This window comes from Carlito syrichta, unplaced genomic scaffold (genome assembly GCF_000164805.1).
Source record: "Carlito syrichta isolate Samal-C Ts95f unplaced genomic scaffold, Tarsius_syrichta-2.0.1 Scaffold312843, whole genome shotgun sequence".
Classification (NCBI taxonomy): Eukaryota; Metazoa; Chordata; class Mammalia; order Primates; family Tarsiidae; genus Carlito; species Carlito syrichta.
The window spans coordinates 58638-84640 of NW_007256939.1; the positions used below are offsets into that span (position 1 = coordinate 58638).

The 26003-nt window shown below is 39.1% G+C and overlaps 1 protein-coding gene across 1 annotated transcript in view; it reads left to right on the forward strand.

The window, feature by feature from the left end:
• Positions 1–26003, forward strand: part of TP53BP2 (tumor protein p53 binding protein 2) — a 63593-nt gene that overhangs the window by 25891 nt on the left and 11699 nt on the right. Inside the window, exons 2-13 of the mRNA XM_008070061.1 lie at positions 2280–2427; positions 6941–7054; positions 11090–11172; positions 15048–15149; positions 17199–17373; positions 18186–18367; positions 18920–19084; positions 19440–19668; positions 21383–21493; positions 22111–22259; positions 23520–23982; positions 25156–25931. Coding sequence (XP_008068252.1) covers positions 2280–2427; positions 6941–7054; positions 11090–11172; positions 15048–15149; positions 17199–17373; positions 18186–18367; positions 18920–19084; positions 19440–19668; positions 21383–21493; positions 22111–22259; positions 23520–23982; positions 25156–25931 — 2697 coding nt within the window. The remainder of the gene's footprint in view (positions 1–2279; positions 2428–6940; positions 7055–11089; positions 11173–15047; positions 15150–17198; positions 17374–18185; positions 18368–18919; positions 19085–19439; positions 19669–21382; positions 21494–22110; positions 22260–23519; positions 23983–25155; positions 25932–26003) is intronic.

Here is a 26003-nt window from a genome sequence, read left to right on the forward strand (position 1 = left end):
TGGTGTTTTAGCCAGTGTCCACCATCAACCTGAATCAGGTGCTGCTTTTTTGGCAAAAACAGCGTCATGCAACTTTCTCAGTTCTGGGATAATGGGCGGAAAAGTTTCAGCTGGAGGGGGGAGGTTGTGTGGTTGGCAGGTCCTGTGACTGCTGTATGATATCTGTGTGTCATTGTGATCACAGCGCACATCCTACTCATTCTGCTTTATTGTAGTCTTAAACCCGGAACTTTTCCCAGTGCTTAGTTTCATTAACTGTTTTAAAAGACTATAGACTTGTCCACCAAGTTTATGTTCCATAACCTATGCATTCTCCTTTGATTACAATGATTTTCACAGGATACATTCTCACAGTGGGATAACTCTTTCAAATTATTTTTATTTTTTATCTTTATACATATTGATTTGCATGGAGTACTCATTGAATTGGATGAACATAGGGGTTTACTAGTTTATATCACCATCGAAAGTTTGCTTCCTGTTTCATTTAGTTTCTTCAGCATCGGGAATTGACAAAATATTTTTTGGAATTTACTTTTTTTATTTATTTATTTTTTTGAGTTGGAGTCTCACTCTGTTGCCCAGACTGGAGTGCAGTGGCCGCTCCCGGCCACCGCAGCCTCAACCTGCTGGGCTCCGGCGATCCTTCCGTCTTGGCCTTCCGAGTAGCCGGAATTACAGGCACGTTCTATCACGCCCGGCTCTTTTTTTGATTGATTATAGAGATGAGGTCTCGCCTGCCCAGGCGGGTCTCGAACCCGCAGGCTCAGGCAATCTACTCACCTCAGCCTCTCAAAGGCGCAGGATTACAGGCTGAGCCACCGAGCCCGGCTGCCTACTTATTTTTTTATATTAGATAATGTTTCTAGCCAGGAGCAGTGGCTCACGCTGGTAATCTTAGCTCTTTGAGAGGTCGAGGAGGGAGGCTTGCCTGAGCCCAGGAGTTTGAGACCAGCCTGGGCATGGTGGCATGTGCCTGTAGTCCCAGCTACTCAGGATGCTGAGGAGGGTGGATCCCTTCAACCCAGGAGCTTGAGGCTGTGGTGAGCTGTGATTGTGCCACTGTACTCCAGTTTGACCGACAGAGTGAGACCCCCAGTTTAAAAAAAAAAAAAAAGAGAGATGGGATCTTGCTGTGTTGCCCAGGCTGGTCTTGTACTACTGGGCTTAAGTAAACTTCCCACCTCAGCCTCCCAAAGATCTGGGATTACAGGTGTGAGCCACTGTGCGTGGCCTTTCTGTAATGTAATAGGTGTGAAAACTTTTTCTTTAGTAGCAATGATTTTTAAGATTCAATTTTTTTAAAACTAGAAGAAAGATTATTAATAAATTTTAAATTTAAACCTTCTGTTGGCCTGAATGTACAAGACCAGGGAATTTTTAGCATAACAGCTGATTATTTCTGTTTATACCTTGTTATTGAAATCTTACACTTTAAAGTAGGTATTTAAGTTGATTAAAACATTTTAGGTTTCAGTACACTTTTTTTTTTTTTTGAGTTGGAGTCTCACTTTGTCGCCCAGGCTGGAGTCGTGCCACCGCAGCCTCAACCTGCTGGGCTTAGGTGATCCTTCCACCTCAGCCTTTCAAGTAGCTGGAACTACAGGTGTGCGCTGCTATGCCTGGCTCATTTTTTGGCTTATTGTAGAGACAAGGTCTCACCAAGTTACCCAGGCTGGTCGCGAACCCCCGGGCTCAGGCGATCCTCTTGCCTCGGCCTCCCAAAGTGCTGGGATTACAGACTGAACCATTGTGCCCCACCTTAGTACAATTTTTAAAGTAGGAAAAATATGCATGTGGTATAAAGATTAGACTTTCTCCTAACAGCTCTGTCTCCTGTTTTGCATTCCCCCTTGAGAATGTGTGCAGTATGTTATGTTCTTGTGTATCCTTCAAGAAAAGAGGCTGTGTGTGAATAAATATGTATTATGAGACATTCTAATTAGCCTTTACAGAATTGATAGGAAGATTGATTTGTGGTATGGTTCTGACACATAGTAAGAACTACTTAAGTGTTTGGTAAACAAGTAACATGAATAAAACTGATGGGAAAAGATTTAATTTGAGCTGGTTTGACTATGCTCCAGTGTCCCCAAGGGTTTTGCAGGCGCTGCCCATGGAGGAAGCTAGGCTTCTGGCTCCTTCACTTCCCCAGGACAGCCAGATGGTTCTCATGTACATTCGCACTTCCTACCGAGATTTGTTTGGAAAAAGGAATCTGAGGTGAGTACCACCAATGCAGACAGTACTGGTAACTGCATTTCTCTTTTAATTTTTAGATGTTTCTCACCGTGTACCTCAGTAACAATGAGCAGCATTTCACAGAAGTTCCTGTCACTCCAGAAACAGTATGCAGAGATGTGGTGGACCTATGCAAGGAGCCAGGCGAAAGTGACTGCCACTTGGCTGAAGTGTGTTGTGGCTCTGGTGAGAGAACTGGTGCCCTTGTGCTTTAGTCCTGCTGCCTTTTATTAATCTGGATATAGAATGGCACTGCATGAATGCTCGTGTTTCTCCACAGAGCAACTGTAGACTTACATGTTCACCACAACATGGTGGTCTCTATTTGGCTTTGTTGTGACATAAAAAGGCTTTTTTGCTATTTTCTTTTTTTGTAATAAAATGAAGACACCACAGTACAAAATATAAAAAGTCATCTGGGATGATGCAGTCAAGTGTATGATACTCAACAGTATCTTTTGTATGTTTAGGCTCTACTTAATTAGAAACTAGCAGCATGCTGGTTGGTTAGCTCTCTCTCTAAGTTTTTGTAGGTTTTTAGGGAAAGCTGCTCAGTGTTGAGGACCTGTAGTGGTAGACAGCACTGGTGAACTCAGGGGCATTATTGTAAGCCCTGGAATCAGTCCCTCAGTGTGGGTCCTTGGAGCTCTAAAATGGGACAGACTGGGGTTTTTTTGGCCCCGTAGGAATTGGTAGATGTCGGAGTAGTTTTTCATCATTTCTGCCTTGTTCCTACACAGCCTGGGTGAACTCCTACTGTTTCCTTTTTCTCCTCTGGGCCAGTTGTCCCCAGAGCAAGTGACATAGTGTGTTAATTGAGTTCATACCATTTATGAATCCAACTTCAGCTGAGCACTCACTTCTTTTCAGGCGAATCCTTTGTTCATCTTTGGTTGACTTTTTTACAGTAGGATGTTCTAGAAGTCTTCTGCACTCTTGAATTGCTTTCCTCTTTTTCTCTTTACATAGGAACCAGATAAAAACAATCACATAAAGAAGTCAAGGGATCTTTTTTATTTTTTGTAATTTTTTTTCAAGGGATCTTTTAAAAATGAAAATTGAATAATTCCATTTTCCTACTTAAAACTCTTGGGTGGCTTCTCTTCCACTTTGAATAAAATCCAGACTTTTTATTTTAGATCATGAAATCCTATAGATTCGTTCTTTCCTGTCATTTGGTACCACTCTTCTCTTTGCCCCCTCCTGTAGCTTTAAAAATATTTCTTGAATATACAAAGTTTTTCCTGCCTTAGGGTCATTGGCAATAGCTATTCCCACTGCCTATGTTGCTCTCTCTCCAGAGCTTGTCATTGCGAGTTCCTTCTGGTCCTTCGAATTTCAGCTGAAATGTTATCTCCTCAGACTTTTCCTGAGCGTTCTGCTAAAAGTAGCCATGAAGTTAGTTTCAGTCATATCACCCTGATTTAATCCTCTGCAGAACACATGTAACTCTCTGATTTTGTGTGTGTGTTTATTACTTTATTGCCTCTTTAATCCCTCTAGCTCCAAACATACCCACTAGAATATAAACTACCTAAGAGTAGAGACTTTGTTTATCTTGTTCATTGCTGTAACCTCAGCTCAAGGAAAGTGCCTGGTACCTAGTAGATGCTCAATAAATATTTACTGAATTAGTAAATGAACTTCTAGCCGCTTCTGGTAACCTTGTAGTCAGCAAATTACCTGCTTTGTGTTTTACTGAGATAATTGAAACCACCCATTATGTATTTCTTCAGTTGCCTTTCTCTGTTCTTCTGTGTGCCTATGCTGTCTCATCATTTTCTTAGAGGAAGGGGTGTTCCTTCTTTACTAAGGTTTGACTTAAGATTCCTTGACACTTTTGATTCCATCTATTCTCTTTCCTCTTGAGTGTTTTGCTCACTTGAGTTTAATAACCCTTACTATGTGTTGATGTGTAGAGGATTTTCTTTCTTATAATTAAAAAAATAATTTCTTATTATTTTTTCAGTTAGAATCTCATTCTGTTGTCCTAGCTGGAGTGTAGTGGCACACTCACATCTTCTGCAGCCTCTACGTGCTGGGCTTAGGCAATCCTTCCACCTCAGCCTCCTGAGTAGCGGGGACTACAGGCACACGCCACCACACCTGGCTAATTTTTGGGTTTATTGTAGAGATGAGGTTTTGCTGTGATGCTCAGACTGGTCTTGAACTCTTGGGCTCAAGTGATTCTTCCATCTTGGCTTCCCAAAATGCTGGGATTACTTGCCAGTTCTCTGTTTTTAAAAATTGTTTCTTTATATTTTTTGCTCATATTTTTTTTGGCTTTTGTCTTTCCCTCTTGACTGGTAAGCATTTAAGAAATTATTCTGGCTCTCAGGCCTCTTTGTGTATTGTTGTAAAAAAGTCATTTCTTATTCCAAAGCTATAAATTTATTCTCCTGTTATTTCTGTAAGTGTTAAAATCTTTCCTTTCCTTCCTCTTCCCCTTTCCATGGCCTCACTGCCCAGTTATGTATTTGTTTTGTGACTATTTCTTGGATGCCAGTTATATGCTAGGGGCTGTGCTTGATTGAAAGGGATACAGAAATGAAAGTTACCTGTCTTCAAGTATCTTACAGTGTTCAACGAGAAACAAGTATCCACAGACATTTATAATACAATGTGATAATTATGGTAATAGATAGATGTGCTCCATCTGCAGAAGAGTGCCAGGGAGGATGATGAATGCTAGGAGTGGTGTGTTCAAAGTTACATAGGCAGGAATGCTGTGGCAAGGAGATAACGGTCATGGGTCACTTAATGAGGAGGGTGCATTCATTGTTGTGTAAACATTGTAGAGCGTACCTCTGCAAACCTAATGGTGTGACTTACTGCACACCTAGGCTATATGATGTAGCCTGTTGCTCATAGGCTGCAAACCTATACAGGATGTCACTGTACTGAATACTATAGGCAGTTGTAATGCGATGGTATTGGCATCTAAACATATCTAAACAGTCAACAAGGCACAGTAGAAATATGGTATTATAATCTTATGCGATCACTGTTGAATGTGTGGCTTGTCATTGAAATGTCACATGACGTGTGTCTGTAGGTGTGGTTGGAGCATAGGGTGTTCGAAGGGAGCTTTGCGAACCTTTGAGATGTCTGTTTCAGCTTGTGCTGGCCTCCACCTATTCTTTTATCGTCACAGGGCCATCAGGAAGTTAGGGTCATACCCTTCGGGGCAGTCTGAAGTGGACTGGCAGCTACTTCTCGGCCTTTGAGTTCTTTCTTTGCTCCTAGAACCTCGGGGTTTGACTTTAGGGTACTGTGTGTGTGTGTGTGTGTGTGTGTGTGTGTGTGTGTGTGTTGTTGGGCATGGAGGGTCTACTTAGAATTTCTTTTAGAGGGTGTCTCCTTAGCTATGGTTGTTTCCTTTTGGGGGGGTCTTAGAACTTATATGGTTTATATAAGGAGGGTCTCTATGTCAACTCAGTATGTTACTGGAAGTAGAACTAGAAGTGTACTTTGTTGGTTACAGCCAAGCCGATTAAGTTCAGGGTTAGTTCACACAGTTGGCTGCCAAATGTTTGGCTGCTCCATTCTTTGCCCATGTTGTTTATTTAAGGTACTGATATAGTGTCTTTGATTACTGATCAGTGTGTTACGTTTTCTTAGGCTATTTCAACTTTCTTGTACTTAAAAACCATATTGATAATACTAGAGTTTCTCTGATTTTAAGCAGTTACCTCCTCAAACAATATATTTGGTTTTTATAATCAGATTCTTTGAGATTGAAATATTTATTTGAAGATACCTGGAGATATTGTTTTTCCTGAAACTCCCAGTTTTACTAGGTTATTTAGCTGTGCCCTTCTTGTTGTCTCCAGGATAGTTCTGACACTGGCATTCTCACTGGAAGAAGGGCCAAATATATTTTGACTGCAACACGTACGGCTTTTATTTGGAAATGAATAAGTGATTTTTTAACATCGTTTATAAAATTATAATTCAAATATAGCTTATATTAAAAACTATAATAAAAAAATAAGACTAGACTATTGAGAAAGTTGCTTTTTTTTTTTTTGAGTTGAAGTCTCACTCTGTCTCCCATACTGGAGTGCAGTGGCAGCTCTCGGCCACCGCAACTTCGACCTGCTGGGCTCCGGTGATCCTTCCGCCTCAGCCTTCCAAGTAGCTGGAACTACAGGCGTGTACTACCACACCCGGCTAATTTTTTTGATTTATTATAGAGATAAGGTCTCGCCAAGTTGCTCAGGCGGATCTCGAACCCGTGGGCTCAGGCAGTCCACTCACCTCAGCCTCCCAAAGCGTGGGATTACAGGCTGAGCCACCGAGCCCGGCTGAGAAAGTTGCTTTTTAGCTTTTTCTTTGTGTACTTAGAGAATCATAGAATATTAGTGTTAGAAAGGAGCATTTTATCTAATAGAGTTTATAGAACTTTTGAAACCCACGAAAGTTAAATGGCATGCCTGTGGTGGTGGGGAGCCCATTGGATCTACTGAGGTCCTGACGGCTAGCTAAGTACATTCCTTCTCTAGTATTCCAGCCTGGCGTGACACTGATTGTATGTGTGAAAAATCTGGGGTTTCATTTTCCAAGAGGTCTTTTAATGAGAAAAAAATTATCTAAGAGTTAAGAGTTTCTTACATCCATAATGCATAATTTGCATGAAGGGTAGATGCTTTTCTGTCTTTTACCTGAAGATAATGTGATTTCTGCTCATGTCTTTTAGAACGTCCAGTTGCTGATAATGAGCGAATGTTTGATGTTCTTCAGCGATTTGGAAGTCAGAGGAATGAAGTTCGTTTCTTCCTTCGTCATGAATGCCCTCCTGGCAGGGATGTTGGTAGGTAGTATTCTCTGAATTATGACAGATAGTTGAGCTTTTGACTTTTAAAAAAAATTTTAAATTTAATATATCTTTTTAAGTTGGGATCTTACTCTGTCACCTAGGTTGGAGTGCTGTGGCATTATCATGGCTCACCACAGCCTCAGCTTTCTGGGCTCTGGCAATCCTCCTGCCTCATCCTCCCAGGTAACTGGGACTACAGGTGCACACCACCATGACCAGCTAAGTTTTGATTTTTTTTGTACAGACAAGGTCTCGCTAGGTTGCCCAGTCTAGATTTGAACTCCTGGGATCAAACAGTGCTCCTGTCTTGACCTCCTAAAGTGCCAGGATTACAGGCATAAGCCTTTGCTTGTTGCCAATATTTGTTGCTTTATTTTGTGCTTTTGAGTTCCTTGGAGTAGTAGGTGGGTCAAGATGAAGAGCCACGTAATTTGAGAGGTGAAGGAGAGATGAGGAAGTTGAAACAGTGGAGGTAGACCACTATTCTAAGACCTGGTAGGGGAGAGAAAAGAATATTGTTTTGTTTGGAGATGGGAGAAGTTTGATTGTAGTTTTTTAATGTGAGTGAAAGGGAGTCAATAGAGCAGTGGTTTGAAACTATAAGAAAGAGAAGGAATACTTGGCAGGGCAGGGTCCTTGAGGAGGTGCTTCCACAGCCCTCATGGAGAGATTCCTCTTAGACAAGAGGAGTGGTCCCTTTTCCACTGTAACAGGACAGAAAGAAAACGATGGCAGTTGAAGTTAAATTTTTGTATTTTGTGAGAGTAAGTTGAGGGATTTCTCATCTGAAAACATTTTCTGAGGCAGTAGGTAAAGTCATCTGAAAGTGATGGTGATGGAAGTGAGTGGGAAGTTAGAGCTGCTGTGTAGAATACTGGAGAATGCTTACTAGGGAAGCCAGACTGCTGGGAACCATTGAGACCGGATGAGATTAGAGAGCAGGAGATTTTTCTCCATTTGTGTTCTACAGCCCAGGTGGGTTGTAAGAAGAAAACAGTTGAATTGACCCAAGGTTTCTGACAAATTCAATGGATGGTCAGTGGGACAGGAGAGGAGAGGGTATTGGCACAGTGATGTCTAAGCTGGGTGGGGAAGAAGTGAAGGTAGGATGGGCTATGGGGAAAAGCAGACAATTAAGAGTTTGCTAGTCTCAGATGAATGAACAGGTGTTGTGAGAAGAAATGATTGAGATAGGCAGATTGGAAAGAAATTGTGGAAAAAAGTAGAATGTTTGAATTGAAATTATCAGAGGCAGAGTGCTTTTAGGTCAAGTGGTCCCAGGTTGGGCCCTGAAATGAGCCTGGATTAGAGTGGAGATGTGGAAACCACTGAACTGAAAGGGTAACTCTTGGGTGGCAAAAAGATGGAGAGAACGAACAGGGGATCAGCTGGTCATGTTGTTAGTGACCGGAGTTTGTGACCAGAGTTTATAGATGACAGTAAGGAGAGAGTGGAGGGAGTGTAGCCTGGAAGCAGCACTGGACATTGGAGACACAGTCATCCCTGTGACCGAGAAGTCTTATAGGATGTGGGAGAGCTTAGAGTTGAGATTGGTGGGAGGCTCTGTTCTCAGTGGGAGGCCAGGGGTTGAAGCGGGGACCAACTGTGTATTTCTAAAGATGTTGGATTTTCTTAAGTGGCAACTTGAGGGTAATTTGTTTGACTTTGGTTTATAATTCTTGGGGGTAAGAATGTAGGTAATATGTTAATTATTGGACATTATATAATCTCAGTTTTATTACTAACTTTTGCTTTAATACAAGTGTCTCTGTGGTACCTGATCATTAGAAATGATCAAATTTGACTGGGCGCAGTGACTCACGCCTATAATCTCAGCACTTTGAGAGGCTGAGGTGAGAGGATTGCCTGAGCCCGTGGGTTTGAGACCAGCCTGGGCAACTTGGTGAGACCTCATCTCTACAATAAATCAAAAATTAGCCGGGCATGGTGGCTCATGCCTGTAGTTCCAGCTACATGGAAGGTTGAGGCGAAAGGATCACCTGAACCCTACAGGTTGAGGCTGTGGTGACCGTGAGTGTGCCATTGCACTCCAGCTGGGTGACAGGCTCAAAAAAAAAAGAAATGATTAAATTAGGGTAAGGGTGGGCTGGCAGAATTGTCTTAGTCTGGTCCCTTTGTCTCTAAATGAGAAATGCTAATACCTAGGGGTTAAGTGACTTGTCAGAGGCCACACACCTGCAGGCAGAACCAGGAGTGGAACCTGAATCACCTTGGCCAGGCTACCTGGTTGCCTTTCAATGTCATTGGTGTCTGTAGTTTTATTTTAAGTAACCTTGTATTTTTTTTTAGTTTTAAATTGACATTTACATCTTGTTTTTATTTTGTTATTTATTTACATTCCATATGTCCTTTTCTAATTGAGTTGAATTTTACCTGTTCATTTAGCAGTTCAAATATATTGCTGTATAGTACTGGGTAAATTATTAAATAGTCTCTCAATGGTGGAATATGCAGTTTCAGTGTGTCTGTAATGTGAGACACATAATCTGAAGATAAAGGAGCTGTTTCTACATTGTCGAAAAACACCAGTGCCACACAGCGTTTAAATTGGGATAAAACAGGATTCCTTTTCAGTCTCCTTTAATAAGATATCAACTTAACCCTTTTTGGTGTAGACTTCTAGATTAAGGGTTAGGAGACTATTACTATGTTCCTTTTCCGATTTAACTAGGACCAATGACCCAGAATGTATGTGAATTATTTGTAAAACTCTTGCTTTTTACTCTAATTATGCAACTGATTATACAAAGGAGAAACTACTTAAGTGCTCTCTGAGGCAGTTGAAGAAAGCAATTATTCTTAAATTATAAAAGCTTTTTTCTTGCAGAAATATTGTGACAGATTACCTGAGCTATTTTGTCAGAGAATAGAACCGTATTTTTAAAATAAAGCTAATACTTTAGAGTTACATATAAGTGTGATACCTGACTCGGAGGATTGACGTATTTGTTTATATATTTATTTTTAAGACATGGTCTCACTCTGTCAACCTAGGCTGGAGTGCAGTGGTGCAGTTGTAGCCCACTGCATCTTCAAACTCCTGGCCTTAAGTGATCTTCCTGTCTCAAACCTCCTTAGCAGGTGGGACTATGCACTTGCCACCAAGCCATATTTATTTATTTATTTTTTAGCCTGGGAATATGTGTTAAGATTCCTAGCAGTTATAATAGCATTGAAGTCAAAGGAAATTTTAATGTAAAATTTCTTAGGCGGTGATCTGATAATTTTTTTTAATTTCTGAGAAGTACAAGTATGAGCTTAACTTAATGTACTTTAAAAACTCTCTGTTGCTATTATTTGTTTCTTATATTAGTTTAAATTAAGACTTTTATTATACATTAAGTGATACTGAAAGTTCCATGTATTGTGGCTTAAAACATTTTTTTAGCCAAAAAAGCAGAATATACAGTGGTTTCCAGTTGGTATGTTTCCAAACTTAGAAAATGGACTTAAAAAAAAATTTAAATAAATGGGAAAGTATTTTATAGTACTTAATGAATTCCTACAAAATGTGTTCAATAAACCAAATAATCAAAATACTACTTGTTCTCCTTTTAAGTGCTTCCTTCCTATAATAAATGTAAAACGATGTGATTGAGGACAAAGATGGACAGATTTAATTTTCAATTATTCCTCTTTTTACTACTGAGTAGCTAAATAGAGAACTAGGAGGTGCAATTTTAAACAAATAGTATGAGCATATCTATAGTCAGAAGTACATTAATTTTATTTTTTTCTCCTTTGGTGTGTGAATCAGACAGCTTTTCTAATGAGTAGGTGGCATGTAATATTTCTTAGTGCTAACTATTCATTGTTCCACAAAACTGATTTTACAAAACAGGCTAAATTATGAGAACTTAACTCCAATGCTATCTACTAAAAAGTATTTTAAGTATGTGTTCAACTTAAAGTATCAAACAGCAATACCAATAGAACGAAAAAATGAACTGGTACTTACAGTATCTGTCAACTCTGTGTTAATGCATAGTTTTTGAATTTTGTGCTTAGTGAGTGGATCAAGGTCTCAGGATCCGGGTTTAAAAAGAAATGGTGTAAAAGCTCCTGGTGAACATCGAAGAAAGGAGAATGGCGTAAGTGACTGTTTTTATCAGTACTTTATATACCACAATGATATTTCTTTTTTGACCTTTAAATATCATTCATTGTTACTTTCTTCTTCAGAAAAGGATGAATAAGGATGACTTTTCTGAAGGTTATTTTAAATTTATTTTATAGCAACTATAAAAGGATCTCTATGTGACTGACTGTTGTAAGAAATTGTGGCCAGGCTCAGTGGTGGCTCAGCCTGTAAACCCAGCACTTTGGGAGGCCAAGGCAAGTGGATTGCCTGAACCCATGGGTCTGAGACCAACCTGGGCAACTTGGCGAGACCTCGCCGCTACAGTAAATCAAAAATCAGCCAGGCGTGGTAGTGCACACCTATAGTTCCAGCTACTTGAAAGGCTGAGGCGGAAGGATCGCTGGAGCCCTGCAAGTCAACGATGGGGTGGCAGCGAGTGTACCACTGCACTCCAGCCTGGGTGACAGAGTGAGACTCCAACTCAAAAAAAAAAAAAGAAAAGAAATTGTATGCTGAATGCACCACAGATTTAGAACAAAATGAATGTTGAGCAAGCTTGAGCAAGTATTTTTTTTGATGATTTTATTTGTTGCTATAGTTACTTTTAGAAAAAATGGAAAGTTAAATATTTATGCTTTTGCTATTGCATATGAATTTGAGCACTTACACTGAAGACATTTCTTTCCAAAGCTCAGAATTTTTAGTTCCATTAAGGATTAGCTAAATTACCTTTCTCCAATCTCTAGTAAATTTACATTAGAATTCACATCATCTAAAGTACCATTTGTTCCTACTGTGCCTTTCCTGAGATTCTTCCTTTTTTGATTCTTTGATCTTACAGTTATCTGACGATGATGAAAAGTTGATATAAGGATTACAAAAATTATTTTAGCCATTAACAAGGTTTTTTTTTTAGTACAAATGGTCATAATGTATTTGCCCCCATCAACTGGGGTTTAGTGTTTTTTGTTTTCATTTTTAAACCTGACTTTATGGAAGTATAATTGACATGCAGTAAATTGCACAAATTTAAAGTATACAGTTTGACAGATATATATACTTGTGAAACTCACTATAGCCAAGATAATGAAATTACTCATCACTCCCCAAAGTTTCCTCCTTTGTAATCCCTCCGTGTCCCCCCATTTTCTTTTAATTTTTTTTTTTTTAATTTTAAAGATGTGGGGTTACAATTCAGGATTAGGTATACAAATGTTCATTATGCAGGTACCCTTGCTGATGAGGTGTGTCCCCCCTTCCCCAGGTGATTCCCACTACTGCCAATCCTGCTTCCCTACTCCCCTCCCAGCAGTTTCCTGCTATGTCTCCCCATTTTCAAGAAACTGTTCCCATTTTCTGTCAGTATAAATTAGTAGTATTTTCTGGAATCTAGTATAAATGGAATTATTTAGAATTTACTCTTTCTTTGTCTGGTTTCACTCAGTGTAATTATTTTGAGATTCACCCATGGTGTTGTGTATATCAATATTTAATTCCTTTTCTTGCTGAGGTATTCCATCATCTGGATATAGCACAATTTATTTATCTGTTACCTGATGATGGACACTCAAGTTGTTTCTAGGTTTTGACTATTCCATATCAAGCTGCTATAAATATTTGGGTACAAGTGTTTATATGGACTTATGCTTTTATACCTCTAGATTAAATATTTAGGAGTGGAATAGCTGGGTCGTATGGTCAGTATATGTTAACTTTTTAAGAAGCTGCCAGATGTTTCCAAAATAATTATATATTTTACATTCCCACCAGAGTTTCAGTTTTTCCACATAACATTTTGTATGGTCAATCTTTTTAATTTAGTAATTAACTTAATAATTCTAATACATGTGTAGTGGTATTGCATTATGGTTTTAATTTGCATTTCTATAATGAGTAATGACTTTGGACATCTTTTCATGTGCTTATTTGCCCTCTGTATCTTCTTTGTTGCAATATTTCTTCACCTCTTTTGCCTATTTTTTTCTTTTTTGGGGTGTTTGATTTCTTATTGAGTTTGAGAGTTCTTTATATATTCAAGGACTTCAAGACTCAAGTCTTTTTGTCAGATATAGGATTTTCACATTTTTTTCCCCCAGTATGTGACTTGTCTTTTTTTCTTTTTTAACAGTTCCTTTTGAAGAGCAAAAGTTCTTGATTTTGTTGAAGTACAGTTGATTTTTTTCTTTTACAGAGCGTACTTTAAGTGTTGTGTCTAAGAACTCTGTCTAACCCGGAGTCACAGAGATTTTTTTTCTCTCCATTTTTTTCTTTAGAAGTTTTGTAGTTTTGGGTTTTAAATCTATGATTCCTGTTGAGTTAACATTTGCAAATTGTGTGCGAATCAAAGTTCATTTTGTTTTATTATATGGATATCCAATTGTGCAAGCAATATTTGTTGAAAAGAATATTCTTTTTTCATTCAGTCACTCCTACCTTTTGTCTGAAATCAATTGCCCCATGTATGTGTGGGCCTATTTTTGTTCTCTCTATTCTGTTTCCTTGATCTACTTATCTATCTTGACGTCAGTACCACCCTGTATTGGTTACTGGAACTTTATAAGTCTTAAAGTTAGGTGGTGTAAGTTCTCCAACTTTTTTCTTTTCAAAATTCCTTTGGTTATTTTAGATGCTTTGTACTCCACATGAATTTTAGAGTCAGCTTCTCATTTTTTACGAAAAAGTCTGTTGGGATTTCAGTTCGGATTCCATTGGATCTATAAATCAGTTTGAGAAGAATTGCCATCTTGTAATATTGAGCTTTTCATTCTTGAACATTGTATATTTCTCCATTTATTTAGATCTTCTTTCAGCAATGTTTTGAAGATTCCAGTGTGTAGCTCTTGTATACTTACTAAATTTATCCCTAAATATTTCATATTTTGATACTATTGTAAATGACATTTACAGAATTTTAATTTCTGATTATTTCTAATATACAGAAATATAATTGATTTTTTTTGTATCCTACAATCTACATAACTTATTAGTCTGGTAGCTTTTTTGTAGATTCCATAGAGTTTTCTTTCAGATGATTATGTTGTCTATGAGTAAAGGCAGTTTAACTTCTTTCTGACCTATCCTGAATGCTGTTTATTTCTCTTTCTTGTTTATTGCACTGGCTAGAACCTCCAGGACAGTTTTGAGTAGATGTTGTGAGAGTAGACATCCTTGCTTTGTTTCTGTTAACTTAATGTGTCTTGAATCTTGATGATTGTATTCTAAGTTTGTTGTCAGTGCCTCAGATCATGTTTACTGTGATTAAACACTACTGTTCTCATATAAATTAACTACAGAACAAGGCAATTCTGAATTGTTCCACCATTTTGTTCCTGACTGTTGAAACTATTTAATTTAAAATTTATAATTTAAAATAAAAGATTATTGGTCTGTATATTAATATGTTTTATACCTTAAAAAGTCAGTATGGTGAATATTAAAAGTTAATGGTCTGTTTAATGTTATGAAAGAAGTCGGGCTCGGTGGCTCAGCCTGTTTTCCCGTGCCTTTGGGAGGCTGAGGTGAATGGATTGCCTGAGCCCGCGGGTTCGAGACCCGCCTGGGCAGCGAGACCTCATCTCTACAATAAATCAAAAAGTCAGTTGGGCGTGGTAGCGTGCGCCTGTAATTCCGACTCGAAGGCTGAGGCGGAAGGATCGCCGGAGCCCAGCAGGTCGAGGCTGCAGTGGCCGGGAGCGGCCACTGCACTCCAGTCTGAGCGACAGAGTGAGACTCCAACTCAAAAAAAAAAAATTATGAAAGAAAAGTAGCTAAATAATTTTGTCATGGTTAATTCTGATGAAGCTTTTAAGTAGACCTTTGAGGGAGGAATCTCTGTGGTCATTTTATAGTAAGTTGGATTGTATTTGTTTGTGTTTTTATTTGAAGGTTAATAGTCCTAGGATGGATCTGACTCTTGCAGAACTTCAGGAAATGGCATCTCGCCAGCAGCAGCAAATTGAGGCACAGCAACAAATGCTGGCTACTAAGGTAGTGTCTTATTTTAAAAGACCTAATAGGTCACTATTTGATGTATGTGTAAAGTTGCTTACATTCTACCTTCATTATTAAGCCATTTACCTCATAGTTATTAGTTAATATTGTCTCATATTGCTATTTGGTAATTTCTTCCATTTCTTTTAGAGCATTTTGTAGAAATTCTTATATTATCCTAATACAAGATCCTTACTCCTGATTCAAGGTTAACCATGCTGTGTTGGGTGTCAGACAGGAAAGGCATAAAGAGCCCTTCATCTTTGTTACCGAGAACTACTCTGGGCTATAGCAAGAGAAACTTTAAAGTTTACTAATGCTAATATCATCCCCTTCTGCACTTGGCACCAATAATAGATTGCTTGCCCTTATTTGGGGACATTCTTTGCCTACAAAGTAATCCTAGTCTTGGCCTTGAACACGGAAAGCATAAGAAGCCTCTTCACTGTTTGAAGTACTGGCTTCTCCTGCCATCCATAGGCTTCCAGTCTAAACCAGCTCCAGCAAACCTTTCTCTGTAAAGGGCCACATGGTACGTATTTTAGACTTTGCAGGCTTTGCTGGTTCTGTTGCAACTGCTCAACTCTGCTGTTGTAAGTGGCCATAGATAATAGGTAAACAAATGGCTGTGGCTGTGTTCCAGTAAAACTTTTACTTAAAAACACAGATAGCAAGCTGGATTTGGCCTGCAGGCTGGAGTTTCCAACCCCTGGCCTAAACACTCAGTTTCCACACTGACCAGCCTTCTAGTGATTATAGGGTCACTGAAGCTGGGGTAGACAGTTGATGGTTTGACAGGGCAAGTTACCCAGCAGGGCTTTGAAGTAATGGCCAGGGACTCTTCATGACAGTTCTCAACACACATTGTGGACTTCCGTTAATACTTCCTAGGCTTCCTGCACAGCCATTTCTAGTTGTAATGCTAGACACCAGCCTTTTCACTTTTCAAAACATGTGTATCATTGCCTCTCAAACTTTAAGATGCATATGAATCTCCTAGGGAGCTTGTTTAATTGCATATTTTGATTTCAGTGGGAATGGGTTGGAATTTGAGATTCTGCATTTTAACAAGCTCCCAAGTGATGCGGAGGCTACTGTTGCTTTGAGTAGCAAGGACATGTATTCAAATAAAAACGTTGATAGTTGAATAAATCTCTCACCTTGGGTCTTTGTTTTTTGCTTTTTAAAGAGATGGAGTCTCACTATGTTGCCCAGGCTGAACTTAAACTCCTGGGCTCAAGTAATCCTCCTACCTCAGCCAGGGTCCTTGTTTTCAAATTATTTCCAAGTTATTAATATGTTTTAGGCATATTGATCTAAGAAGTAGTTTACCTTTGGTTATAAATTCTGTGGCTCTGTTACTCAGTTTTAGTTAAAAATTTTAATGTAATAGAAACAAAATGTCAAATTCCATAATTACAATTTTCTGAAGGTGTTAGTATTCTTTTAGCTCTTTTCAGTTATCATTTATTGGGTGTATACTATGTAAGATACTGTTAAAAGAAATTTACATTTAATTTAATCCTCACAATAGTAACATTCCCAGTTGATAAATGAAGAAACAGACTTGTACTCTGTGAGGTTATGTAATTTGTTCAAAGTCTCATAGCTAATAAGTGGCAGAGGTTAAGTTTGAATTTAAATTTACTCCAAATCCTGTGCATTTAACTACTTGCTTATACTGTCTCCCATTTCTACATGAACTTATTAAAATTGTTGCAGCAGTTTATGAAAACTAGCTCCCTTCTTTGTCCCATAAGAACCATTTGGATTAAAAACCAAATGATCCCATAAGAACCATCTGGATTAAAAATACTGATTTCCGGAACTTATCCTTAGGAGATTCTAGGGTGAGCTCAGGAGTGTCTGTTTTGAACAAACTTCTGTTTTGAGTCTCTGATGGCATCATATAGGGCAGATGGTGAGATCAGAACAAAGTTACTGGTGCCCCTCAATCTTGGCATCGAAGGGTTATGATTGGATTATTTTGGGGTTAGTGGTATAGCTGCTTAAAATGACATACCTAATGATTGATTTTATCTTTAGGAACAACGCTTAAAGTTTCTGAAACAACAAGATCAACGTCAACAGCAACAAGCTGCTGAGCAGGAGAAGCTTAAGAGGCTAAAAGAAATAGCTGAGAATCAGGAAGCTAAGCTAAAAAAAGTGAGAGCGCTTAAAGGCCATGTGGAACAGAAGAGACTAAGCAATGGGAAACTTGGTGAGTTACTCTTAGTAGGTATACTTTAATGCTAAAGACTACTTGTTATACTGTTTTAGTGTAAGAAGTCACCTTGGCGTAGGAAGTTTTTAATCTTTGTAGATGACTTAAAACCTTTTTTTCGTTTATATTTTTGAGACAGGGTCTCATTATGTTGCCCAAGATGGTCTTGAACTCCTGGTCTCAAGTGATCCTCCTGCTTCAGCCTCCCTGTAATGGGGATTAGAGACATGAGCTACTACACTTGGCCTATAGATAAATTTAAAAGGAATTTTTTGAAAAAAATATAATTCACTGCAGTTTTGTTGCTGCTGGTTCCTCTGAATTGAATTTAGTTGTTGAATGCTTTATACAAAGTGTCTAAGATACCATTGGAAAATGTAGCATCTTTTCCCCCTTTAATGTTTTTTGACTAAGAATTTGATGAAGGCAAGGATTTTTATTCATATAATAACTTCATCTATTACAATATCATTTTAATAAAAATTTCAGTGATTTGTTTCTTCTACCATTATGAATTTGAGAGGAAAGTTCTAAAGTAATTTCATTGTTTCTAAAATTTGAAGTTTAATGTTTAATACTGATAGTACAAATTCTGATAAAGACACTTTGAAACTGAAGCATAGATATTTAGAGATGTCTGTGATGCTTTCAGTTGCTTCTAAAAGAAATACTTTGGTTCTAGGACATTCTGAAACATTTTTCTATTTTTTTAAAAGTTGGAAAGTTTATTGTAAAGCCTGCTCGCCTGGGAAGTAGTCCATTCTCATATTTCTTTTCAATTGTTGTTGCTGTTCTCTCTCTCATTCTAGTGGAGGAAATTGAACAGATGAATAGTTTGTTCCAGCAAAAACAGAGGGAGCTCGTTTTGGCAGTATCAAAAGTAGAGGAACTTACAAGACAGCTGGAGATGCTTAAGAATGGCAGGATTGATGGCCACCATGACAGCCAGTCTGCGGTGGCTGAGCTTGATCGACTCTACAAGGAGCTGCAGGTATACCATAGTTGCTTATTATCTTCTTATATATGTGTATGTATATACATGTGTGTGTGTTACAGAGATGAGGTCTTGCTGTGTTGCCCAGGCTGGTCTTGAACTCCTTACTTCAAGCGATCCTCCTGCCTTGGCATTCCAAAGTGCTGGGATTACAGGTGTGAGCCATCGCATTCGGCCCAAGAGCTGCTTATTAAATATTGCATAACCCTCTCCAGAAAACTAGAGCTGTTCATAAAAGTGGCAAGAAGTGCTAGATTTCAGTTGCTTTTCCTTAAAGGGGGATGGCAGGTGTGGGGAACCTAAACTCCACAGAATCCAGAATAAACTTTATAATACTCTGAACAGGAAATTTGAGCCATTTCTCATAACCACAACCGATGGTCTAAGCAAGGGTGTCACTTAATTTTAAACCATGAGATGAGAAGCATGAAGGGAGGGACCTTACATTTTTAGAAATTATATAATAGTTAACCATATGATTATCTGTTTGAGACATTTTTCTTCCTACTCCTTGGCTACCTTTTTCCCCCTTCTCTCTGTTTTATTCAGTTAAGAAACAAATTGAATCAAGAGCAGAATGCCAAGCTACAACAACAGAGGGAGTGTTTGAATAAGCGCAATTCAGAAGTGGCAGTCATGGATAAGCGTGTTAATGAGTTGAGGGACCGGCTGTGGAAGAAGAAGGCAGCTCTGCAGCAAAAAGAAAATCTACCAGTAAGTGGGCTGTTTTGTGATGGCTGGGATAGGAGGGCGAAAGATGACCAGCCCAGTGAGGTCGGTTATTCATAAGCAGCTTCTTCAGAATCATTGGTCACTGTGCCCTCTAAAAAGAGTGACAGTGCGTATGGATCCTCAGAAGATAATCCACTGCTTTTTCGCTTTTTAATGTTATTACCTATGTAACTTTCTTTCTAGTACTTGTAATAAAATATGGGTGAGAGTTCATTGTGGAGTATTTATTTTGGAATGTTTTTTGTGGACTCTGTGGCTAGATTCTGAAAGTGTTCATTTAAGAAAAATTTTAAAGTTTGACTAGAGATACTAAAAACTTGTACTTTTTTTTCCTAAGGTTTCATCTGATGGAACTCTTCCCCAGCAAGCTGTGTCAGCCCCAAGCCGCGTGGCTGCCGTGGGTCCCTACATCCAGTCCTCTACTATGCCTCGGATGCCCTCAAGGCCTGAACTGCTGGTGAAGCCGGCCCTGCCAGATACTTCCTTGCTCATGCAGGCTTCAGAGGGGCCAATGAAAGTACAGACACTGCCCAATATGAGGTCTGGGGCCACTTCACAAACTAAAGGTAAACTTAGGTCATTTCCAAGTCCTTACACAGCTTAGTTCTTCCCCATCCCCACTATTTTTTCTCCCAAGCTTGAGGTTTAAAAAATGTGTATTCATTTTTATGTTTAAATTCTAAAAATTCCTTTGTATTCTAGTGCAATAAGTTTTTTAAAAATTTATTTTGATATGTCATAGTTATACAATGATGAGTTTTTAAAATCTTAAGTAATATGATTCTCTTAGGAACTAAAATATAATATCTTTACAAATCTGAAATTTTTTTTATTTTTTAAATTTTTTATTTTAATTATGTGGGGTACAATTCGGGGTTAGGAATATAAATGTTCATTATGCGGGCTGAGGGTTGAAATCGTTTTAAAAAGTTCCTTTTTGTTCCTGAGGAAATTTTGATCTGACTGATGCTAATAACTTGAGAACTACTCATTTTGTGTAAAAACACCATATATGTAAGTGTTAGTGGTATCATCTTTACAGAATCTGAGGTTGTGACTCTGTTCTGTTGATGAATGGTTTAAATATTCATATGTGCTTATATGTGAGAATTTTTCTGCTGATGATTGTTAGAATAAAGGTAAACATATTGGGAGATTAAAAGTGAACATGACAGAGGCTTGCGAAAGTAATCTTTGCATCCTCTGGAGTCTTTGGGTGCAGGAAAAGGTTTGTTAGAGTTTTGTAGTGGAGGGAGAAAATAAAGGGAGAGTTGTAGGAAAGCAGGCTAAAATATCCTTTAATGACCTTGTCATTCAGACCACTGGAAGGAGAAAGTAATAGCCAGTATTGTCTCTTTTCTCCTAACCATTATCATATGCAAAAAATAGCTAATTTTAGAAGTATTTATTATTTTGCCGTAGTTAGAACCATGAAGCAATGGTGCCGAGTAGTCTGGATTTTACTGTGGAAAGAGTTATATTTGTTTTGTTTCTGTAAAGAAAAATGAAAGCAGTGGCTTTTGAAATTTAAGTATCAGTGTAGAAAAATCCTGAATATACTGATTGGTGAAGGGCTAAGTTAAAGTCGTCCTGGGTTACGAGTCCATAGTTATTTTTGTTACATATGTATCACTTAAGGTATCATTTATAAGATATACCTTAGAGCCTTAGGACTATTGAATTGGAAATCACTTTTTGGGTATAATGGTGATGTTTTCTCTAAAGAATAAGATGTCTGGCTAGATGTGGTGACCCATGTCTATAATCCCAGCACTTTGGGAGGCTGAGGTGAGAGGATTGCCTGAGCTCATGGGTTTGAAACCAGCCTGGGCAACTTGGCGAGACCTCATCTCTACAATAAATCAAAAATTAGTTGGGTGTGGTGGCACGTGCCTGTAGTTTCAGCTACTTGGGAGGCTGAGGTGGAAGCATCATCTGAGCCCAGCAGGTCGTGGCTGCCGTGGCCGTGAGTGTGCCACTGCTACACTCCAGCCTGGGCTCCAGAGTGTGACTCCAACTCAGAAAAACAAACCAAAAAAAAACCAAAAAACATGTCTTTGCTGATTCAAGTATACTTTCTATTTGCTATGACCAACTTTGAATTGCTTGAGTATTAGAAATATAAACTCTAATACAGTATTTTCTAAGTAAGTTTACTGGAGGGTTGTGAGTCTGGAATTTAAAGCTGTTTTTAGAGGATAAAAGTCTTAGCAGTAAAACAAACCATTAAAAATCTCTTTAGAATGCTGAGTTATTTATAGCTGCTTTTCTGTGTTCTAGGCTCTAAAATCCATCCAGTTGGCCCTGATTGGAGTCCTTCAAATGCAGATTTTTTCCCGAGCCAAGGCTCTGCTTCTGTACCTCAAAATGCTGGGAATGCTCTGGATCAAGGTGAACTTTATTTGTGCTATTCCTGAATATCCTATTTTGGTCATCTCAAAGGTGCTTTGTATTCTTTTTAGACAGTTCATTTTCTAGTGTGTTAAGACTAGGGACAGTAATTAACAGTATTTAATTTATTTCCAGAACACCTTCATTTAGGTGGGAAACTAAATGTCATCATAGTGTTTGGGTTATTCTTTTATCAATTTAACTTAAAAACGGAAAGCACTGCCCGGCTCAGTGGCTCAGCCTGTAATCCCGCGCCTTGGGAGGCTGAGGTGAGTGAATTGCCTGAGCCCGTGTGTTCGAGACCCGCCTGGGCAACTTGGTGAGACCTCATCTCTACAATAAATAAAAAACTTAGCCAGACGTGGTAGTGCACGCCTGTAGTTCTAGCTATTTGGAAGGCTGAGGCGGAAGGATTACCGGAGCCCAGCAGGTCGAAGCTGCGGTGACTGGGAGCGGCCACTGCACTCCAGTCTGGGCAACAGAGTGAGACTCAAAAAAAAAAAAGGCACTTAGTGAGTATGGAGTTTCAGAGAGATTTAGGAGAGAGAAACTTACAGATGAATAAGAAATTTTATTCCAAACAGTCTAATATTTTGATTTTTTTTTTCTGTCTTCAGTTGATGATGGAGAGGTTCCCTTGAGAGAGAGAGAAAAGAAAGTACGTCCCTTCTCAATGTTTGACACGGTGGATCAGTCTGCTGCCCCGCCCTCATTTGGTACTCTGAGAAAAAACCAGAGCAGTGAAGATATCTTGCGGGATGCTCAGGTACCTAAGAATGTCCTGGTTTTAAAATTTAATAGTAATCCTATAATGCAGTTTTTAGAAAGGGAAAGTATTATATAAGGGAGAGCAGAAGAAACGGTATGTCTGAGAGATTAGAAGGTATAAGAGCATTCTGTTATTTTAATAGCTCTTGCTTCAGTCTGTCTGTGCTTCCACACATGTTGGCAAATTACCGACATGCTTGCTTCTGTCATATTTTTGTGTGATTCTCTAAAAAGTATAAGTGCATTGAAGAACATTTATTTGTGCTGTTCAGGTATCTTATTTCTTCATAATTTGGAGCTGACATTACATCAAATAATTTTATGGTGAATCTTCTATAACTGTTAGGATCTTAACCTTTGATAATCAGGTTGTGGGTAAGTGCTCCAAATTAGTTTTTTTGTTTTTGTTTTTAACATCACAGTGGTCTAGATTGTATGAAGCTCCAATGAACAAGATTGGTTTTCCTTTATTGGTGCCATCTTTATGAAAGATGACTGTTAAATGTTTTCAAGTGGACACTTAAGTTGCCAAGAGGAAGTAGAAGTGAGGAAGACATCATATGGGGGAAGGGTTGTATTGCATTAATGAAATCTCCTATTAATAAAACTTCTTAACAACTTTTTGTTGTTGTTGTTGGAGTCTCACTCTGTTGCCCAGGTGCACGCCACCATGCCCAGCTAATTTTTAATTTTTTGTAGAGACGAGGTCTTGCCAAGTTGCCCGGGCTGGTCTCGAACTCCTGGACCCAGGCAATCCTCTCGCTACTGCCTCCCAAAGTGCTGGGATTACAGGCGTGAACCACCGTGCCCAGCTAAAACGTCTTAACAATTTAAAAATATAGAGCTGCTTTATTTTTATTTTTGAGTCAGCTCTCACTCTGTCACCCAGGCTGGAGTGCAGTGGCATGATCAGGCTTACCACAGCCTCAACCTCATGGGCTTGGGTGATCCTTCTGCCTAAGCCTCCTGAGTAGCTGGGGCTATGGGTGTGCACCACTATGCCTGACTACTTTTGTGATTTGTTTGTAGAGATAAGGTCCTGCTATGTTGTCCAGGCTGATCTCTAACTCCTCAGGCAGTCCTCCCACCTTGGCTTCCCAAAGTGCTGGGATTACAGGTGTGAGCCACTTTGTCTGACTGAACTGTTATTTTTCCGATGTATACTTAAACTTGTAATATTAGATATCAGGTGTCTAGAGCATCCTGTGTACCCAGTTATTCCGTATTTTAACTGGCCTTTTGTGTATATGTGTTACAGGCTGCAAATAAAAATGTGGCTAAAGTACCACCTCCTGTTCCTACAAAACCAAAACAGATTAATTTGCCTTATTTTGGACAAACTAATCAACCACCTTCAGACATTAAGCCAGATGGAAATTCTCAGCAGTTGTCAACAGCTGTTATATCCCTGGGAAGTAAACCAAAACCAGCAGGGCAGCAGCCAAGAGTGCTGCTATCTCCCAGTGTACCTTCAGGTGGCCAAGACCAAACCCTTTCTCCAGGTTCTAAGCAAGAAAGTCCACCTGCTGCTGCTGTCCGGCCCTTCACACCCCAGCCTTCCAAAGACACCCTGCTTCCACCCTTCAGAAAACCCCAGACTGTGGCAGCAAGCTCAATATATTCCATGTATACACAGCAGCAGGCTCCAGGAAAAAACTTCCAACAGGCTGTGCAGAGTGCATTGACCAAGACTCATACCAGAGGACCACACTTTTCGAGTGGTAAGGTTCTTCAGCTTATGTGTTTAAGCTGATGTTTTTAAGCTGTATCCCAGAGCTATCTCTTGGCACACAGCAAAGTAACTAGTCCTTATTTTGACGGATGCTGCTGTCCTAAGAGTTTTGCTTAATTGCAGCTTTTTTTCTTCATTGGAAGTTTAAAAGAATGCCTGCTAAATATCGGCTCCTGCAGTAGGCATTGAGGGTAATAGATGTATAAGGTGTGGTCTCAGGTGTGAAGGAGCTCATTGGTGAGTGGGAAACAAATGCAGGCATGTCATTACAGTACAGAAGCCTGTGTTTTCACTGTAGGTGTGACCAGATATTCTTGGCACTTGGAGGATTGGACAGCTGCACCTGAGTATATATATTTTTAAAAAAATAACTCTCTCTGCTGTATTTTAAGTCATTCTAATGAAGACATAACCAACCAGTTAGTTAAAAGTAAAAACATAATAAAATTATTTTGTGTTAAATATACAGTCTGGAAATTTGTTTGGTTCTTTCTAAATTATTAGTTAGTTTATAAGACTGGAATAAAATTGACTGTGTTTTTAATGGAATGAAAATGGCTTTGTAGTCATGAAATAAGTAGGTAATTGTGACCTAAGACATCATAACAAAAATTAGCAAAGAATCATTATAGATGCTACTGCTTACTCTTTTCTTTTTGTTGTCTTCGGTGAAAATGGGATAATCAGAATTTTAAGGGGGAATAGCTTTGGTAAATGTAAGTGGTTCTTAATTGTATAAGCCAAATAAGACTTCTCACATTGATTCCCACTTGAAAAGTATGAAAGATGGGATTATACATGTTTAGTTTTAATTTGGATACATGAGGGCATTACCAATTTTCATTGGTTCTAAATGTTTTTCACACTTTGATATTTTACATTTGGATGCTATAGTCAGTGATTTCTTATAATTGGTAACATTTGCTCATTGTTTCATGAGATAATGTTACAATCAATGGGGGTTTTGATTCAGTAATAAGTATATTATGCAAAGACGGAATCCTTGCTTTGTCATTTGTTATTTTTAAAAATTAGTTATATTTGAGGGGCATTATGTAGTAGCAACTGTGAAATTAAAAGAGGCTTTAGTGTTAGCTGTCTGTTATTTGCCAATTTTGTTTAATTAATGCTAATCAGGGTTTCTTTTTTCTTTTCCAATTAGTGTATGGTAAGCCTGTGATTGCTACAGCCCAAAATCAACAGCAGCACCCAGAGAACGTTTATTTCAATAGTCAGGGCAAGCCTGGAAGTCCAGAACCTGAAACAGAACCTGTTTCTTCAGTTCAGGAGAACCATGAAAATGAAAGAATTCCTCGACCACTCAGCCCAACCAAATTACTGCCATTCTTATCTAATCCATATCGAAACCAGAGTGATGCTGACTTAGAAGCCCTACGAAAGAAACTGTCTAATGCACCAAGACCACTAAAGAAACGTAGCTCTATTACAGAGCCAGAGGGTCCGAATGGGCCAAATATTCAGAAACTTTTATATCAGAGGACCACCATAGCTGCCATGGAGACCATCTCTGTCCCATCATACCCATCTAAGTCAGCTTCAGTGACTGCCAGCCCAGAAAGCCCAGTAGAAATTCAGAATCCATATTTACATGTGGAGCCCGGGAAGGAGGAGGTCTCTCTGGTCCCCGAGCCTTTGTCCTCTGAGGATATGGGGAGTGCCAGCGCAGAAGACAATGATATGCCAGCTCCTTCTTCAGACCTTGATTATGTGCCCGAAGGAGTCCCAGACAGCAGCCCAAATCTCCAGAGTAACACAGAAGAACCACATCCAGAAGCTCCCCATCTGCTTGACGTGTACCTGGAGGAATACCCTCCATACCCACCCCCACCATACCCATCTGGGGAGCCAGAAGGGCCAGGAGAGGAGTCGGGGAGCATGCGCCCACCTGAAATCACTGGACAGGTCTCTCTGCCTCCTGTAAGTAACATGGTTTCTCATGGCCACTTTGGGAGTCTCTCACCTGGTTTTGTTCTCCTTGGGGATTATGTT